Raw genomic sequence first — 20180 nt, 5'->3', positions numbered from 1 at the left:
CTCTCTGTCGCGACAATGTGGTGTCTACATGTTTGTCTTCGTCAGTGTGTTCGAGTGACTTTATGTTTTCGTCGCGCTTGTTTGTCCAATGCGTACATACAGCCATGGGACTCTTTTTGACATCGGCAACACAGCAATCTGCAAATTAAACCTGACACAAACTAAGCAGTTACTCCAACTGGACCTACTCCTACTGCAGCGCACCCGCAGAGGAAGCACCGCAGACAGTGCGAGAAGAGGCGGAAGTGGGGAAAGCACAGGGGTATCCGGGCTAGGCTAGGGGCGAATCCACACAAGCCGGTTATACCATCTATCGTTCTCAACAATGTACGCTCCTTGAACAAAAAACTGGTCTATATACACCTTCTGAGATCAACCAAGCAGACCGTGAGAGAGTACTGTGTTTTTGTTTTTATGGAAACATGACTCAATAACAGCATACCAGACTCCGCCATCGAGCTGGACCAGCTAACATGCTACAGAGCAGACAGACCCGCGACGGCAGGGTCTGTGTTTATATCGGGGATGCTTGGTGTCAAGATGCTGTGGTGATTTGTAGACACCCCTCGTGAAGTTTATGATCATCAAGTGCCGGCCTCCGTTAATGTCCTGTACAAATTGCAGCATTGACAATAAAGTTGACTTGACTTGACTGATTCAGCTGATTCAGCAACAGACTGATCCATCTCACTGCACCACTGAGTGACAGAATTTATTTTATTTTATGTAATATTAGAAATAAGTATCTACATTTGTTCCTTCTAACTCTTAAGTCTATTACCTTTCTTGTTTCTCATTTTTATTCAGGGGCTTTTTGTGACAAAAGAATTTCCATTTCCATTTGATAACCATTGTTCAAACTGCTACAATAGTTTCTGTCCTGCAGGTTAACAGATACCAGATGTCACTGATAGCGAGACCAGTAGGGGGTTGGACTTATGTAAATGAGATGCAATGAGCAGCACTGTGTTACCTGGCTCCCCCAGGTGAGAATCTTTTAGGTTACTTTGTAGTTACTTTGCGGAGTGCCTACATTCAAATGGCCACATCTTCTTCAAATATTTTCAGATTTCCATGTGTTAGACATCGTTGGAAAGCTTAGAAACTACACTTTCAGAATCCGCAAATAACTCAAAATGCCCCCTGGGAGACTTGTTGCTGGTTTTCTCGTGGCTGGTCACAAACATATGCACACGTGCATGGTTCACTTCACCAAATACACCATTACTTTTATTATGGTCCTTGTATGGTGGTGGGGGGACTGGTGTTGTGCGAATACTAGTTTTTCTTTTGTTTTATTTGGTTTGTCTTTGATATTTCAATTCTGTCTTTTCTTACAGTGTATACTGCTTTTTGTTTGAGAAAGAAAATCCAAAATTAAATTGTTCTAAAAACTGACCAAGATAGATTTCAATATTATAGTGACAACCACACTGTCAGCTGTCTGTTACAGATGCAGTTGCTGAACTAAGTAGGCAAAATATTCACAACACACCGACACCGTTATCACTACAACCAGGCCAGCTGTGTGGGCCAACACAAACATTCACCAATTAATAATAAATTAATTATTTGATCCCCTGCTGATTTTGTAAGCCTGCCCCCTTACAATGAAATGAACGTTGTATAATTTTTAGTGCTGTCAGGCAATTAAAAAAATTAATCTAATTACTTACAGGATTTGTAATTAATTAATCGAATTAATCGCATTTTAATCTCATATCTGCTAAAGGTCCCCAAATAAAGAATTTGAATTCTAGGACATTACAATTCACTGATATTCACATTACAGCTGGTGAATTCTTTTCATCACTGTAGTTCTCGACGGTAGCTGGAAATTAGAGTCAGATGACGCTATCTGAAATGCCTTTTAGGCCCTCATCTTCCACGATTGAAATCGGCCTGCAATCAGCAGCAACCCACTTTGCGATTGAGTTTGTCAGTTTTTCTGTCGTGGCTTTGCTCATTCGTTTTGATAACTCAGCAAGTGTGGGTTGGCGGAGTGAGCTCACGGTAGCACTAGCGGCACTAGCAGCAACTACATGTTTAGCGTTTAAATGATAATTCAGGCTGGAGCTGCTACGGTGATAGGAAAATTCTTTTTTACACAAGGTACAAATCACTGCATTCTTGTTAATAGTCCCGTCTTTGTTCTTTTTATAAATAAACTTGCCGTTCAAAGGTCCAAGTAGGCTTGCCTCGCTCTCCGGTGTCGCATCCATGTCTGTTGTCACCCTGCTTTTGACTAGTGGCGCAGGTAATATGCGACCTGCCACTGCAGCCTACAGGTCACTCAAAGGGCCAAATTTAAAATGCTTGCGCATTGACTTGCCACTCATGATTAATTATGTTAATTTTTATAGCGCGTTAATTTGCAGCGTAATTAATTAATCTAATTAACGCGTTGACCTGACAGCCCTAATAATTTTTATGGAAGGTGTATTTTAACAGAGTGAGACAGAAGATCAACAAAAAATCCTGAAAAAAAACACACATACAAAGATTATAAATAGATTTGCATTTGATCATTTTGATCCCTTACTTACTTCGTAGCATTGTTTTCTAGCACCTAGGTCCAGTTGGACCAAAGTTGCGCTTACTCTTGTTGTTCTCTCCCATCTAGAACGTTGCTTGTGATGAGTGAAAATCTCATATGTACGTCGCTTTGGATAAAAGAGCTGTCAAAGGATATCAGGGACAAGATTGTATACCTGCACAAGGCTGGAATGGCTACAAGACCATCAGCAAGAAGCTTGAGACCACTGTTGTTGCGATTATTTGAAAATGGAAGAAATACAAAATAACCATCAATTGCCCTCGCCCTGGAGCTCCATGCAAGATCTCGCCTTGTGGGGTAAGAATGATCAAGAGAAAAGTGAGGGATCAGCCCAGAACTACACGGGAGGAGCTTGTAAATGATGTCAAGGCAGCTGGGACCACAGTCACCAAGAAAACCATTGGTAACACACTTCACCGTAATGGATTGAGATCCTGCAGTGCCTGAAAGGTCTCACTGCTCAAGAAGGCACATGTACAGGCCCGTCTGAAGTTTGCCAATGAACATTTGTATGATTCAGATAAGGTTTGGGAGAATATGCTGTGGTCAAATGAGACCAAAATTGAGCTCTTTGGCATCAACTCAACTCGCCTTGTTTGGAGGCAGAGAAATACTGACTATGACCCCAAAAACACCATCCCCACTGTCAAGCATGGAGGGGGTAACATCATGTTTTGGGGCTGTTTTTCTGCTAAGGGTACAGGAAGCCTTCACCGCATTGAGGGGCCAGTGAACGGGGCCATGTACCGCAGAATCTTGGAGGGGAACCTCCTTCCCTAAGCAAGAATACGGAAGATGGATCATGGATGGGTCTTCCAGCATGAAAAGGACCCAAAACACATGGCCAAGGCAGTGTTAATTTTGACAAGAATTTTAAATTTAGTTTTAATCTTAGTCGCTCACTGAAAATAATTTTAAATTTAGCTTTAGTTTTAGTCGCTTACTGAAAATAATTTTAAGTTTTCTTTTAGTCTTAGTCCCTTATTGAAAATAATTTAAAATTTTGTTTTAATCTTATTCGCTTTCTGAAAATAATATTAAATTTAGTTTTAGTTGTCTTTAAAACTGGTAGGAGGTTGAGCAAAATACATAGATTAACATCTAAAGACATTCATAGCAACCTAAAACAGATTAGTAAAAGTGCTTAGTTTGCTCAAAGACTGACTTGAGACATTAAGTGGCATTGACTCCGCAAACCCCACCAGCCTACTGGAAGTGATACATAGTCTTTTTCGGATGGAATATAAGAGAAATATTTCCATAGATCGTCTCTCCTCTTCCTTCCCACCTGACATGCTGGTGAAGATGAGGCTGTAATTTTTGTTATCAATATCTTTTCATTTAAATTGTCGTCATAATTTAGTCATGCAATAAAATGATGTCAACGGTTACTTATCGTTGGAATTTTTGTTGACAAAATTAACACTGGGGCAAGGCCCAAGGAACAAGGGTTTCTCCACCAAGTACTAAGTCATGTTTTCATTGAGGATCAAATACTTATTTCACTTGATCAAATGCAGATTAATTTCTAACGTTTATATAATGTGTTTTTTCTGGATTTTTTGTTGATATTCTCTCTGATTCTGTTAAAATAAGCCTACCATTAAAATTATAGACCGTCCATTTCTTTGTGAGGGGGTAAACTTACAAAATCAGCAAGGGATAAAATAATTATTTCCCCCACTGTGTGTGTGTGCGTGTGTGTGTGTGTATATATTAGTGCTGTCAATCAATTAAAATATTTAATCGCAATTGATCGCATGGATGTCAGTTAACCCGCGATTAATGGCAAATTAATCGCACATTTTCATCTATTCTAAATGTTATCAACATGGAAATGTGGATAGGCTTGCTTTGTGCAAATGTTTTTTATTGAAAACAACAACGCATAGTGTTATATTTCACACTAACATTCTCACTTTGAGCAGTCATTCACATTTGAAGGAATAAAATCTCACACATCTTAACACTGTCAATGAACAAAAAAAAAAAAAACTTTGTTACAAAAAAAAGCCCCTTCAACAACCCTTTCTAAGGGATCAAAACAGGGTGATACAAGATAAAGTTACACATCATCAAGTGCACATCACTGTAAACTAGGACTCAGGCTATAGTTCAGTTAAACTTCACTTAAACTTTCCTTTCTTAAGTTTCCTTTGAACATAATAGCATCCATATGCCTCTGTCAAAAGCCACCCATTGTTGCCTGGTTTTGACAAGGAGGCGGCAGAGAATTTGCATTCGCCATGTATTAAGCCATCAAGTGGTATTTTAGACTGGATGTGCTATGTTGATAATTCAGTTCACACCGACAATACACAGATAACTTTGGTCTTGTCAGTCGACCCATCTGGCAACTTTTTGAAAAACTAAACTTTCCATTCAGAATCTTGTTAGCATCCATTTCGGCGTTTCGCGGCTGACATCCACACAAACCGGTAACCTACTCTTTTACAGCTATATATATATATTAGCGCTGTCAATAATATCATTTAACGGCAGCATTTTTTTTATCGCAAGATTAACACTCTTAGTGACCTAGTGAACTTGTAGTTTTTTATAAGCTGTGGCCACTGCTAGTAACGTAAGAAAAACTACAGGATCCGGCTGTAAACCAGAAACAAAACAATAGGCACGCCCCACGCAAGTCTTTGGTCTTGTCCGCTTGCTAGCTGTAAAGGCTAAGTAAGCTACTGGTTTGTGTGGATGTCAGGTGCGAAATACTGAATTGGATGCAAACAAGATTCTGAATGGAAAGTTTAGTTTCAACACACGGCGAAAGCGAATTCTCCGCTGCCTCCTTGTCAAAACCAGGCGACAATGGATGGCTCTCAACAGAGGCATATGGATGCTATTATGTTCAAAGGAACCTTAAGAAAGGAAAGTTTAAGCCATGATTAAACTGCACTATTGCCTGAGTCCTAGTTTACAATGATGTGCACTTGAAGGGGCTTTTTTGTAACCAAGTATTTATTTATTTTTTTGCCATCTGTTTATTGACAGTGTAAAACTGTGTGACATTTGATTCATTCAAATTCAAAGTGAGAATGTTAGTGTGAAATATAACACTACACGTTATTTTTAATTAAAAAACATTCGCACAAAGCAGTCAGAGTCAAAGTCTGAGAATGTATGTATGCATGTATTGAGTGTGAGCAGTCGACTTACTGAAGTATTAAATGCACACACAGGACCTCTAGTAGATTGGGTGTCAGAAATGAATTGTCATTTAAAAAAAAATTCTTTCCACTTTTTGGCACTTCTTTCCCTTCTGCAAATTCATGGCACTTAGCTTATCTTGGCCTAAAACAGCCCTGCATCACACATCACAGGCCATAACCAAGATAAAGCAGTAATTTCAATTCAAAATGTTTCCTGTACCTTTATGGAAATGTAATCTTTGTTGAAAGGCTTGCCTGTGTCAATTTAATTTTGTGTGACTTTCATGATAACCACGATGATGTTAAAATGATAAAAACATGATAAAATCTAGATTCTTACCTATCCTGATAATATCTTTGAAGCACTTATCAACTTCATCATCCATGTTCTCCTCTTCTTGTTCCAATACAGGGTTTGACTGTCTGAGAACCATGGGACAGGCCAGGTCTCGGCTGCTACCCTCCATAGGGTTTTTTCTTGGTCTGGGGAATCAAAATAGTAGTATGAAGTATATCTGTGCAAGGCAATATATCAGCCAAAACTGTGATTAACCTTTGTGCAACTGGAGGAACAACAGCATTATTCATGCTTCAAGTAACATCTTCTAGCAACTAGGACTGCCATTTTTGGTACATCAATAGTGACTGAAGGAATAATCAACTGAAAAATGTCATTAAGATTATTCAGAGATTGAGATATATTCCATCCATCCATTATCTATACCGCCTATCCCTTTCGGGGTTGCGGGGGGCTGGAGCCTATCCCAGCTACAATGGGCGAGAGGCGGGGTACACCCTGAACCGGTCGCCAGCCGATTGCAGGGCTGAGATATATTCAAGAGAAATATTCTGTATAATATAATAAAAACAAAATTCACATAGTATTTTGTTTACACTGCATATTGATGGAACATACAATCTGGTTGTAAGAATATATTCAACCTTTACTTAGATCAATGGAAAAATCATTGAGGGTAACCCTCATTTATTAGGACAAGATGACACCATCAAAAACACAAATATACAAAATCAGTTCAAACAGTTATCATGGGAAATATACTGTCCAAAAATTAAGGGAACACTTAAATCACACATTGGATCATGATGAACAAATTACTGAAATTGAAAATCTTTGACTGATGTACATTGTATAATTTGTTGGGAACAAAATTTTGTAACAACAACAGAAATAGAATAGAAACAGAAATCATCAACCCATTGAGGGCAGGATTCAAAATCACACCGAAAATCAAAGTAAAAAATACTGAAATCACAGCAACTTGCATGGATTTCATCACAGCAACTTATAATGTGACTCAATAGTGTGTATGGCCCTGGCGTGCCTGTGTACACTCCCGACAACATCTGGGGATGCTCCTGATGAGTCGATGGATGGTGTCCTGGGGGATGTCCTCCCAGACCAGGATCAGGGCATTGGTGAGCTCCTGCATAGTCTGTGGCAGTACATGGTGGCGTCAGATGCACCGATACATAGCGTCCCATAGGTGCTCAATTGGATTTAGGTCAGGGGAACGTGAAGACCAGCCAGTCAGGAACAGGTAATTAAATAGTAATAGTTCTTAGTTTATTTTCCATTTGTATCTAGCAGATGGGACCACTACTACAGAAAACTGCAGAAAAGCATGAAGCTAACCTCTTAACAGTCTAAAGTTCTCTAGTGTATATTTTAAATTTTGCTGCTTTTAACAAGTATGTGTAACTTAACTGAACATCAACCAAGTGAAAAGCCCCTTGTGTGAGTTTAGTCTAGTCAGTTATGTCATTTCTCTTAAACAAGTGTAATTAGGTGGAAATGTATTATTCATGAAGTTAATTGGTAATTTGTTAATTTAAAAAAAGTCTTATTCACATATGTTTCTATCCATCAACAGGAAGCAGAATAGAACATTATTCTCATCATTCAGGCAAGTAGAAAATAATATAAGCATTATATTGTTTTGTTATTTTCCCTTATTCATCCCTTGTAACATAATATCAAATTGTGGCGAATGTGTGAATGTTTTACACCATTGTTTTAATATCACAAATTGTATCTCTTCATTTTCAGGGTGCCATTATTTGGAGGAGCCAATGGACTCAGTGGACACCTCTCCCAAAAGTTGTTTTGAACATGTTCGTGTGTGTGTGTGTGTGTGTGTGTGTGTGTGTGTGTGTGTGTGTGTGTGTGTGTTAAACGTTCTTGGATATCTGATTGATGAATATCATATTTCTGTAATGAATGTTGAAACTCTTGTCGTGGTGAAGAAGGAGCTGAGCCAAAAGGCGAAGCTCTCGATTTACCGGTCAGTCTACGTTCCTACCCTCACCTATGGTCATGAACTTTGGGTCATGACCGAAAGCACGAGGTCCCGGATACAAGCGGCTGAAATGAGTTTCCTCCGCAGGGTGGCGGGGCGCTCCCTTAGAGATAGGGTGAGGAGCTCTGTCACCCGGGAGGAGCTCAGAGTAGTAGTAGCTGCTCCTCCACATCGAGAGGAGTCAGCTGAGGTGGCTCGGGCATCTTTATCGGATGCCCCCTGGACGCCCCCCTAGGGAGGTGTTCCAGGCATGTCCCACTGGGAGGAGACCCCGGGGAAGACCCAAGACACGCCGGGGTGACTATGTCACTCGGCTGGCCTGGGAACGCCTCGGGATCCCCCCGGAAGAGCTGGGAGAAGTGTCTAGGGAGAGGGAAGTCTGGGCGTCCCTGCTCAGACTGCTCCCCCCGCGACCCGGCCCCGGATAAGCGGGAGAAAATGGATGGATGGACTCTGTTTCAGATGGTTGTAAGGTTTCTACCAGATCTATACTATATGTACAAAGTATTGGGACACCAATCTAATACAACAGCTCTGCTGTAAATTCAACTTTTATGAAACTTCTATATCTTCAGTTTTCGTTGACATTGTCAGAAAGGTGATAATTCTACTTCATGTTTATTACTCAGGTTGTGGTGGATGGTGCTGTTGTACTGGAGTGCATTATACTGACAAATGTTCCTAATATTTTGCCAAAGTCGCCAAAATATTATATTAACGTTTGTCAATGTAATGCAATCCAGTACACCAGCACCACCCACCACAACCTCAATAATAAGTATAATTATCATTCTGACAATGTCAACAACTGAAAAATGTTTTTCTTTTCAAAAGCTTAGTAAAAGTAGAATGTATGGCAGAGCTGTTGTATCGGATTGCTTTAGACTGCACAGGTGTCTAAATAGTGAATAGTGTATGTAATACTAAATAGTGTATGTTGGATGCAGTGTATAGTGAGTAATACTGTCTATTTGTTGTTTGATGCCAATTGTAGTGGACTTAGTAGTGGATTGACAGTACTTGTTTGTTGAACTGTTTAAAATGTTATTAAAAAAATAAACAGTTTCATTGTATTGTAACAGTCGTGTGATATGTGATAAATATATATTAAATGTATTGAGTAATGGTTAAATTCATTTGATAACATTAAACAAAAGAAAATTGGCAACAATTACATAATTATATTGAGTAATATAACTTAATGCAACCAAGTAAATGAAAATGTCATAGCATAAGAAAATAATAAAAATCTACTTATTTAATTCATAACAGTAAATACTACAGATATATACAATTTACTTAAAATTTACTTAAAATTTTAAGGAAAATTATGTTTCTGCCTATGAAAATACAAGCAGACTTTACTTAATTTGTTTAAATAAATGTAACTTAAAACTTTGATGTTTACATCAAACATTTACTTAATATCTTCACAAAAGTTTTGTGGTCAGTGAAATTTACTTGATACTGGCAAGTGTTACTTGATATTGCAGCATTAAAATTTACTTAAAGCATTTGTGTGCAAAGTGTAACAATAGATTTTTTAAGTAAATCTTATGGGTTGTTTTTTTTCAGTTCACTCGTGCTTCCTCAATGGACAGATAAAATGGACACCAAAAATGTATATCTGCTTGCTAATGTTCTTAGCTCCCATAAAAGGACGAAATGCAAATAAAACAGCAACATAACACGTCACGCAGTTAGACCAGTCAATAGCTCAGCAACCCATTGGTCTATTTGGATGATCAACACCTCTTTTGACCAGTCAGAGTCAAGAGATTCGAGGGGCAGCACCCAAATTCACCATAGTAACACCAATGACGATCCAGAAGGAAGTAAGCCCAGAGATAGGTTATCACATGAAGAGCAAACCAGGACCTTCGTGATTGATCTCAAACTAACGCAGAGTCATAGGAGGAGACATTAGCAGCGTTTTTTCGAGCTGGAATATAACTTTTGACCATAGCAACGGCAAAGGTAAGACATACTGTATGATTTAGCGAAGTTTTTTTCTACTACTCTTTGGCTGCTAGCTCGCAGAATTTTCGTTGCACAATGAGGAGGCAGACATCTTCGTGATCAGCACTCTCTGCTTTTATATGATACCAGGCTTGAGTGGTTTGCATTAAGTGGTGAAATAAAGTGGACATACGCTATTTTTGTCTTTTTGGTACAAGACATGCTTGCGGCTAAGGTGGTGGAGCAAATTGCTCATGTTAGCCTGACAAAAAAAGCAGACATGGCTCCTCTGTGGTTCTTCTGTGTCATCATGTTCTACTAGTTCTGCAGCTTTGATTTTGGAACTTTCAATGTCTGTCCCATCCTTCTTCACCGCAACGTAACACCAGAGCACTATAGTTTACCTTCACCACGCCCTGCACCATGCCTGTTTAGAAGCGCAACATTGAAAACTGTGTCGCGCGGTGCAAAGTTCTGGACATTGTCTAATCGCACCGGTATCCGGTGTGAGCCGGTGTACCACCCAGCCCTACTTGTGGATTATTACTCAAAATACATTGAAGTGGATGAACTAAAAGATCAGCGCAGCCACACTGCAATACAGACTCTGAAAGCTCAGTTCAGCAGGCATAGCATCCCTGCCACCCTTAGGACAGACAATGGTCTGCAGAATTCGTCAGAGGAATTCAAGGAGTTCTCTAAGAGCTATGGCATCCTGCACAAGACATCTTCACCACACACACCACACTCAAATGGTGAAGCAGAGCGTGTGGTGCAAACAGTCAAGAGGCTATGGAGCAAAGCACCTGACAAACACCTTGCGCTGCTAGACTACAGAACTACTCCACTCAAGTCAGTAGGCCTGTCACCAACTGGGCAGTGCTCATGGGCAGGAGGCCTCGCACTCTGTGAGCCGCATGGGGAGGACATTACTTACTTTCACATTGGTAGTGCTATGTGAGTCTACGCTCTCCCCCTTACCATGGTAACACTTTATGGGTGTATGGTTGAGACTGCTACATCACAGCCCAATTTACACTCCAAGCCAACCATTCTGTGCAATGAGTTTCTTCTCTTGCAGCATTCTGAAAGGGACAGAAACAGAGGGAAATAGAGGGGGGGGGGAATCTTTTCCTAAAAGCTATTTCCAGCATACAGCTTCAAAAACACATTTTATGGAAATCACAGACCTATGTAATTATTGAAAAAGTTTCATAATATAGCACCTTTAAAATCCGCCTCCTTCCCTACAAAGCCCTAAGCCATTTTCCAGTCTTTGTCTGGGTGGTAGACACCCTCTATATTTAAGAGAAGGCTTACAACTTTCCCTTTTGATAAAGCTTACAGTTAGGGCTGAGTAAAGCTTGCCTTGGACCAGCCCCTTGTTGTGCTGCTATAGGAATGAACTGCCAGGGGACTTCTCATGATACAATGAATGAGTCTTTGTGCTTTGTCGTCTCGCTGGTTCCAATGGATGGTGGCTAAATCTGGATTGTGGGTTATGGCTATCTCCTGCCATGGCCCTGCCTGACACATACTGCAACTGCTACTAGTTTTAGCCATACTTCAGTTATTACTATATCCATTGTCACTGTTACTGTGATTGCATTTCTGTCTCTCTCTGTCTCTTGCGCTCTCTCTCTCTCTCTCACCCAACCAGTCGAGGCACCACCCAGAGCCTGGTTCTGCCTGTGGTTTCTGCCTGTTAAAAGAAGTTTTTCCTTGCCACTGTCACCAAGTGCTTGCTCATGAGGGAATTGTTGGGTCTCTGTAGATAAAAAGAGTTTGGTCTGTATCAGGTCTATATGGAGAGTGTCTTGAGACAACTTCTGTTATGATTTAGCACTATATAAAACTGAATTGAATTGAAAATTGAATAACTGTAAATTAATAGTGATATATGCATATGCATAGAAATAAGCATCTTAAAAAATGTGATAATGATCTAGTGCTTCTGGCTGTTCACAACCCACTCTGTAAAACCACATACTGTCACAATTCATCTGCTCCTTACCTGCTGCCACTCTCCCTCTCATCTGCTCAACTGCTCAAGGCAGCACTCTACCATTCAGTCACACCCACCTGCCCATCACCTAGTGCACACCTGAGACTCATCTCTAATCAGTGCTGCACTTAAGCTGCTCTTCCACACTCACCCGTTGCCAGATTGTTCTTCACCTTTTTTTTTTGTTGTTTCTCATTGTGCTGTTTTTATACTGTGTTATATTCTAACCTTATTTGTTAATTTTTATTTTTTGGTGTGTAGAAAGCACTGTAACTGTGCGTTTTAAAAAGTGCTATATAAATGAAGTTTTATTTACTTACTTAATATGTATGAAATGTAAGAATTCATAAATGTATGAAATGTATTGTGCTGTAATCAGGGCATCATTGGAAATGAGAGCTTGCTCCCAATTGGCCTTCCCTGAATAAATAAAGGTGAGAAAAAAGGTGTACTGATGGAAATAAAACATAAAAAATGCAGTCATCTGAACAAAGTGAGTGGGCTGCACCTCTCCTCCCAAAAAAGCAAGCAGAATGAAAGTTATAGAAACAATCTTTAAAGGCTCTTGAAGACATGCACATAAAGAGATTTCATTCCAGTCTTGTTATCTTCAACTCAGATAGAAGACTTGTGTATCTATTGAGATTCTTTCACAGTAGCTATACATGCTGTGGCCAACTTGAGAACTGCCAGCACTGAGGGACGATAGTATGGTTATGAGGAAGCCTTGTGAAAATTGACCCCTCACCCTGTCCAGATCATTTCATATACATATTTGGTTATATCTGCAATTCTACAAAATGTTTTTTAGACAGTATGTACGTTTCCATCCAGTAACTCAGATTAGAAGATCCACACACTCTAATCAGTGCTACTATGTACCAACAGAGCTGAACCCTCTAAACCATGCAGCCAGGCCTATACAAGCAGCCCAACTCCAACAGAGCAACTGGTTCTTAGGTCCAGCCTTGCTGTTTTGTGACAAAACAGCGGAGACTCCTGAATCCAGAATCTACACCCTAACTAAGCCTGAAGTCGATGATGAAATCTGTCCTAAGGTTACTGTAATGGTAAGGCAGGCATCAGTCCCAGTGTGGCTTGAGCAATGTTCAAGCTTATGAATACTCCATCAAACCACAGCCAGACTAAATCATGTTGTGGCATTCTTCCGTCAGCTTTCACAAGCCAAAGCTGTGATAATTCATTCTAACCAGTAAAAGTCATTCAAGGAGGAAAACTGAAATATTTGAAGCCAGACAAATTGGAATGGGTCGATACAGACTTCTAACTTAGAACCTAATATAATACTAATAAGCAATTAATAACCACATCAAACCTTCACAATATGAAAATCAAACATCAGAGGTTAATACAATATGACCAACTAAAGCAGGGCACAGTATAACTTACTCTTGCTCTTTCTGATGCTAAACTCGGACAAAACTGAAGTTATAGTAGTAGGCCCTAAACATCTTAGAAGGTCACTTTCTGATGACATAGCAGTTATGGATGGCATTGCGCTGGCCTCCAGCACCACTGTAAAGAATCTGGGAGTTATCTTTGACCAAGACATGTCCTTTCACTCCCATGTAAAACAAATTTCAAGGACTGCCTTTTTTCACCTACGTAATATCGCAAAAATCAGGCATATTTTGTCTCAAAATGATGCAGAAAAACTAGTCCATGCATTCGTAACTTCCAGGCTGGATTATTGCAATTCTTTACTATCAGGCTGCCCAAATTCGCTGCTGAATATTCTCCAGTTGCTCCAGAACGCTGCAGCACGTGTTCTGACAAAAACCAGGAAGCGAGATCATATTTCTCCAATACTCGCCACTTTGCACTGGCTCCCTGTAAAGTTTAGAATAGAGTTTAAAATTCTCCTCCTTACTTACAAAGCCATAAGTGGCCAGGCACCTTCTTATCTTAAAGAGCTCATAGTACCTTATTGCCCTACTCGAACACTGCGTTCCCAGAATGCAGGTCTACTTATGGTTCCTAAAGTCTCAAAAAGCAGAACAGGAGTCAGAGCATTTAGCTATCAAGCTCCTCTCCTGTGGAACCATCTTCCAGTCTTTGTCCGGGAGGCAGACACTGTCTCTACATTTAAGAGTAGGCTTAAAACTTTCCTTTTTGATAAAGCTTATAGTTAGGGCTGGCTCAGACTTGTCCTGGACCAGCCCCTAGTTATGCTGCTATAGGATTAGACTGTTGGGGGACATCCAAAGATACACCGAGCTCCTCCGTCCTTCTGTCCCTCTCCATCCGCACGCTCTCATGTCCTACCACGGCGTGTTACTAACTTAGCTCCTTCCCCGGAGTCTCTGTGCTTTGTCGTCTTGCAGGTTCCCATGGACAGTGGCTGAATCTGGATTGTGGATTTCAGCTGCGTCTCCTGCCTTGGCCCTGCCTGACATCCACTGCAACTGCTACTGCTGTTATTACATCCACTGTCACTGTTACTGTGACTGCATGTCTGTCTGTCTCTCTGTCTCTGTCTCTCTCTCTCTCTCTCTCTCTCTGACTGCTTTTCTGTCTGTCTGTCTGTCTGTCTGTCTGTCTGTCTGTCTGTCTGTCTGTCTGTCTCTCTCTTGCTCTTCCTCTCTCACCCAACCGGTCGAGGCAGATGGCCGCCCACCAGAGTCTGGTTCTGCTCGAGGTTTCTGCCTGTTAAAAGGAAGTTTTTCCTCACCACTGTCGCCAAGTGCTTGCTCATGGGGGAATTGTTGGTTTCTTTGTAGATAAAAGAGCTTGGTCTGTACCAGCTCTATATGGAAAGTGTCCTGAGACAACTTCTGTTGTGATTTGGCGCTATACAAATAAAATTGAATTGAAAAATTGAATTGAATTGAATAGCATCTATATATACACCACACAAGCTCTGCTGACTTTGTTTTTACACGACAGCCCCCTCTGCTGCATGCTGTGTCAGTCTGTGTGTACATGTCCTTGATAGACATGCCCCATGGTACACTGACTGTTGAACCTATATAATGTACTCTGGATGGTCTGCCAAATAAATGCCATTAAGATGCATAATCCTACCCTTTGTCTAACACTGGCAATGAATCACATTATATTTACAAATTAATCTACGTTATGGGGAAGGCTACTCCTTCCAAAAGACATATCAGCCTATACCTCATTTTCATTCTATTTCTATGATCTCTTTTTCTTTCTTCAGGAATGTTGCCTTACATTTCGAATAGAGTTAAAAGAGGCAGAATCATGCTTTGAGTGTGATATTATGATCCAAGACTGTCACCCTAAAAAAAATAAATACTATTTTAGGTTGTATCATCCACTCCTTGGGTGACACACAATAATGGTTCTGATCTTTTTTTTTTTATTAAATGTTTTAACAAGAGTTTTTCCATACCGATGTGTGATGTTAAGGTCTCCATCCTCATCCAAGAATGGTTCCACATTTCCTTCTCCACTAGTCTCTCCATATTTTCCTTGTTTGGTTGTTGTCCATTGCTCCCCATCCTCCCTTTGGTCATCATATTCATCTGCTTCCTTTATGCCTTTCCCTGGGTGATTGTAGTCATGCCAGTCACCATATGACAAGATCTTAAATTTGGAGACGAAGACTAGGTGGATGAAAACAGCACTGTTAGAACATGACTGGAAATATATACAAAACATTTTAACATACAAGGTTGAAATGTGATATTAAACACTAGATTTATTCAAATGCATCACATGATGATTTTATCATTCTTCGTCTTAGCAACCTTAATCAATCATTAAGTATAGCAGTAGCATAATAGTTAAAGCTTAAAAAAAAGTCTGATTAGGATGCTTTTCTCTGTTTTATGTCATTATTAACAGCATGCTTTTGATTTTTGATTTTTTTTTCTATCTTAAAATAATTTCGTTCAGTGGAATGTAATGAAACACAATTTATATTGTATTCTTGCCATACAAAATTCTTTTGTATGAATTGGGAACAAATTACTAACTCAGAACATTTGCTATTTAAGTTACCATTTAAGATGTGTTAATATTTCTGGCAGATAAAAAGTTAAGTCAAGTAAATGGTAAATGAACTGAATTTATATCACACTTTTCTAGTCTGACAACCCTCAAAGTGCTTTTACCAAACATATTTAATAATATAATTATACAATCAGTGCTCACAGGCCGCTTGGATTCCACTTTTTCTCTCACATGACCATTTTCCGATGTACCTGCCTAACACACTTGTATCAGACAACACTTCATACACGGTCTATAACTAAAAATAGAATCATACACACCAGGCTGCCCAACATTATTGAGACGTGTCATGAGGTGGTGTGCATTGGGCAGGAGCATATGAACATCTGACAGCACAGTATCATGACGAAAAGTGATCTGGTCCATGGCTCTCATGGTCTTAAAATAGTAGAGCATTCCATTCACCTGCTTCCCAACACCTGGGGATACAGTTTGGGCATACACAGGCTGACAGTTAGAACATAAAAAAATCAATTCTTGCAGCCTAATTCATATATACATATATATTTATATACAGGATATTACTTGTACACAAAAACATCAGAAAATAAGGTTCACAATCAGATAATATTTGATCAAAATGTCAGGGACATTGAAATCTTCCAGGCCACATGGACCAGCACCAATTGGAAACTCTGCACACAACTCCACTTTCGATGATTAAAAACAAAATGTTTGTCAAGATGACACATACAATAATTCAACAACACAGATTAGGACATTATTCTATTTGCTTATTTTGTAATGTGAAGGTATGCAAAAAAAAAACAAAAAAAAAAACACGTTTATGTTGAAATAATGTATAGAAGCATGTCTCTCAAATTGGTTTGCCCTTTTTTTGAAAATTTTTGCATATATGCTGTAGTGCTCCCCAAAACCTACAGAGTAAAAGCAGTGGAGTTAGAATCCAACACGAAGCATGTATATTCCGGGGCATTTTATTTGAATCTATTATTTTCATTCAAAACTATATATTGAACAAACATTTCTATTTGACCTGTAACGATATGACCATAGTCAAAACTCAGTGTCTCAGCACTACAGGCTGTGTCTTGTACTCCAGTGGGGTGCTGGTTGTAAATTCACTGTGTTCTATTATTTGTATTGTTTCACTCAGCAAAAGAGTCTATTGCATAATACTAACACAAAATGAACAAAACTAGACCTCCACGCAGACCGGAGAATTATGACATAGTGCCATTTAAGAAGCTCACTAATGTGAAGAGGCATGTGCCCCTTCCATACCCAATCATGATACTATGACCTGTTACCAATGAACCTGTATACCTGTGGAATGTTCCAAACAGATGTTTTTGGAGCATTCCACAACATTCCCAGTGTGCTATTGCCCCTGTCCCAACTTGTCTGAAATGTGTTGCTGGCATCAAATTCAGAGTAAGCATATATCACAGAAATCAATAAAGTTGATGATGTAAAACAATAAACAAACTTCCTTCATAGTATTCTTAATTATATTATCAAAAAAGTTAGAGAAATTATCACATTCGATTTTACTTGTTTAACACAGCCACAACTTTTCTGGAATGAGGTTCTTATAATAAAATGTTAATCCTCAACCTCATTTTGACAGTTTCAAATGTCAATAATTTAAATCAATCCCCCTAAACAAGTAGCAAACTATCAAAAAAAAAAAAAACGTGAAGTAACAATGTGATTTTTTTCAGCATTCACTGATGGATCACACATACTGTTGATTACAGGGCAAAAACACGAAGTATTGATAGGCACGATCGAAAATTAAGGATTTAAACTAATGATCGTAACTGATATGAACTGTGGAAACAAACTTGAAAACCTGTTCTAAATGTTACATGTAAACTTTACAAGTATTACATGCTTTATGTTACGCAAATCTGCTGAAAACTACTGGACATATTCATAATTGAGACTTTGCCTGGCTTGAACACTGAATTTAAACTTTACCGTTATACTTCCATAGCAAATAGCTGCGAGAACGCCCAGCGGATTACGCTACGCTTTGACTGTTAACTCCTGACACTCGTGTTAAACGTGTTTAAAATCTAAACAACATTCACGAGAGCTTTTAATACAAGACATACTCTACCTTCCGGTAACAACTGCAGAAAGCACACTCTCATCAGACATTGGTCAGTCAAGCTCAAACTAGTGCACCTTCGTAATTCGTCCGGACTGCAAGTGCAAAAGAATGGCTTCAGTTCCACCAGGACGAGAAATTTCGATAGGGAACTGTGTGCGGCCATGGACCGGTCACCCGCTCCAGTTTGGCTGGCGCAATGAATTGTCAGAGCATTTAATCCATCGTAACTCTCTGAATACTAAACTGATTTTCACGCAGTTTTTTTTTTTTTCCATGCAAACGTCATACAATACGGTACAGCAACGTCATACATGTAGCAATGATACAGGACAAATGGTTATAAAGAAAGACGTATTTTAATATTCATAGTTGGATTAAGAGTTATAGAATATTCTGATATAGCCTAGACTGTAGACAGGTATTTTTGCGAACACTGTAAACACAAACATTACACACACACAAACACACACACACACACACACACACACACACACACACACACACACACACACACACACACAAACATATGCTAGAGAAGCAGATAGTGGCAGTAAAGTCAACTATTTTAATAATTTGAAGAAACAATATATGATTAGGCTGTATATAAATATTTATGTATATAAACAAAATACTGACTAATGAATACATTATATTTCCACATAAAATATAACAATAGATAGAAGCTATATATCAGAGAAAAAGTGAAAAAATATAAAATCATATAGGGCTGCACGGTGGAGCAGCAGGTAGTGCGCATGCCTCACAGCAAGAAGGTCACCGGTTTGATTCCCAGGTCAGGCCTTTCTGTGTGAAGTTTGCATGTTCTTCCCGTTCATGAGTGGGTTCTCTCCGGGTACTCCGGCTTCCTCCCACAGACCAAAAACATGCTCATTAGGTTAATTGGTGACTCTAAATTGCCCCTAGGTGTGAGTGTGAGTGTGAATGGTTGTGTGTATGTGCCCTGCGATCGGCTGGCGACCGGTCCAGGGTGTACCCCGCCTTCCGCCCATTGACAGCCGAGAAAGGCTCCCCCCCCCCCCCCCCCCGCGACCCCAAAAGGGATAAGCGGCATAGAAAATGGATGGATGGATGGATGGATAAAATCATATATGGAGTATCAATAAAACTCATATACATATAATAGATAATATATCAGATATAGTTATATAGTTATATATCAGAGAAAATGAATGTATAAATCATATATAGAGTATCAAAATCATTCATATATATAATAGATAAAAGTTAGATATCAGAGAAAATCATAATGCATATATATAAATCATATATGGAGTATCAATATAATCACTATATCAGAGAAAATTAGAATATATATATATATATATATATATATATATAATTTATAGCGTATCAATATAATTCAAACATATATATTTAAAAAAAGTTATATATCAGAAAATATATATATAATATATATCAATATATTTCATATCAGGTCAGAGAGAGAAAGAGAGAGCTCCAAGGCTGTACAAAGCAGAGAGAGAACAAAATGTAATGTAAATGTAAATTCTCAAGTTAACACATCCCTGCCCCAAACCATATTTACACTTGTACAAACTTGCTCATGAAAGTTTTACAGCTAAAACCCCTGAAAGAGGACTGTTTTGCAGAGCTTTTTTCTCGTGCTCCCTTTCTGCAGGTCAAGAGAGGTGAGTTTGGCAATGTGGTGCAGCCTTGTCTTGAGAAACACTGACACAACCAATGACAACAAGTTGGAATGATGGTTGTCGATACTAAACTGTGTCTCCTCAATGTGTTCCCCAAGCAGAAAATTCCAATCTCCTCCTGGACGATGTGTGTGACTGATGACACCTTTGGAGCTTTCTTTGTTGAAGCTTGGTGAATCACCCTCTCTGCAGCTCTCAGCACCTTATAATAATAATAATAACAATAATAATAATAATACATTATATTTCTATAGCGCTTTACACAGTGCTAAAAGACACTTTACAGAACAGAGAAAATAAAAAAGAACAAAGCAACTTTGATATACAAAGAATTTTTAAAAAGATTATAAATTCAAACCTTCACTGTGACTTGTGATGGTATCACTAGGCCGCCGTTGTTTTTCAGGGCT

At 39.2% G+C, this 20180-nt stretch overlaps 1 protein-coding gene across 3 annotated transcripts in view; it reads right to left on the bottom strand.

Annotated features, from left to right (window-relative positions):
* mettl22 (methyltransferase 22, Kin17 lysine) overlaps positions 1-18143 on the bottom strand; it is a 179005-nt gene extending 160862 nt beyond the window's left edge. Inside the window, exons 1-4 of one of the 3 annotated variants that reach the window (XM_070980235.1) lie at positions 18089-18143; positions 16263-16421; positions 15380-15593; positions 6059-6201 (exon numbers count right to left, since the gene is read on the bottom strand). In XM_070980235.1, the coding sequence (XP_070836336.1) occupies positions 6059-6201; positions 15380-15593; positions 16263-16421; positions 18089-18122 (550 nt within the window). In that variant the 5' untranslated portion in view covers positions 18123-18143. Of the gene's footprint in view, positions 1-6058; positions 6202-15379; positions 15594-16262; positions 16422-17946 lie in introns of all 3 variants that reach the window. The other 2 variants (XM_070980237.1, XM_070980236.1) reach the window with 2 other exon arrangements.
* Positions 18144-20180: the final 2037 nt, after the last annotated feature.

Source organism: Chaetodon trifascialis, chromosome 15, assembly GCF_039877785.1.
Source record: "Chaetodon trifascialis isolate fChaTrf1 chromosome 15, fChaTrf1.hap1, whole genome shotgun sequence".
Classification (NCBI taxonomy): Eukaryota; Metazoa; Chordata; class Actinopteri; order Chaetodontiformes; family Chaetodontidae; genus Chaetodon; species Chaetodon trifascialis.
Note: the sequence above shows the minus strand (reverse complement) of the source record. Positions and strands in the feature narration are given on the sequence as shown.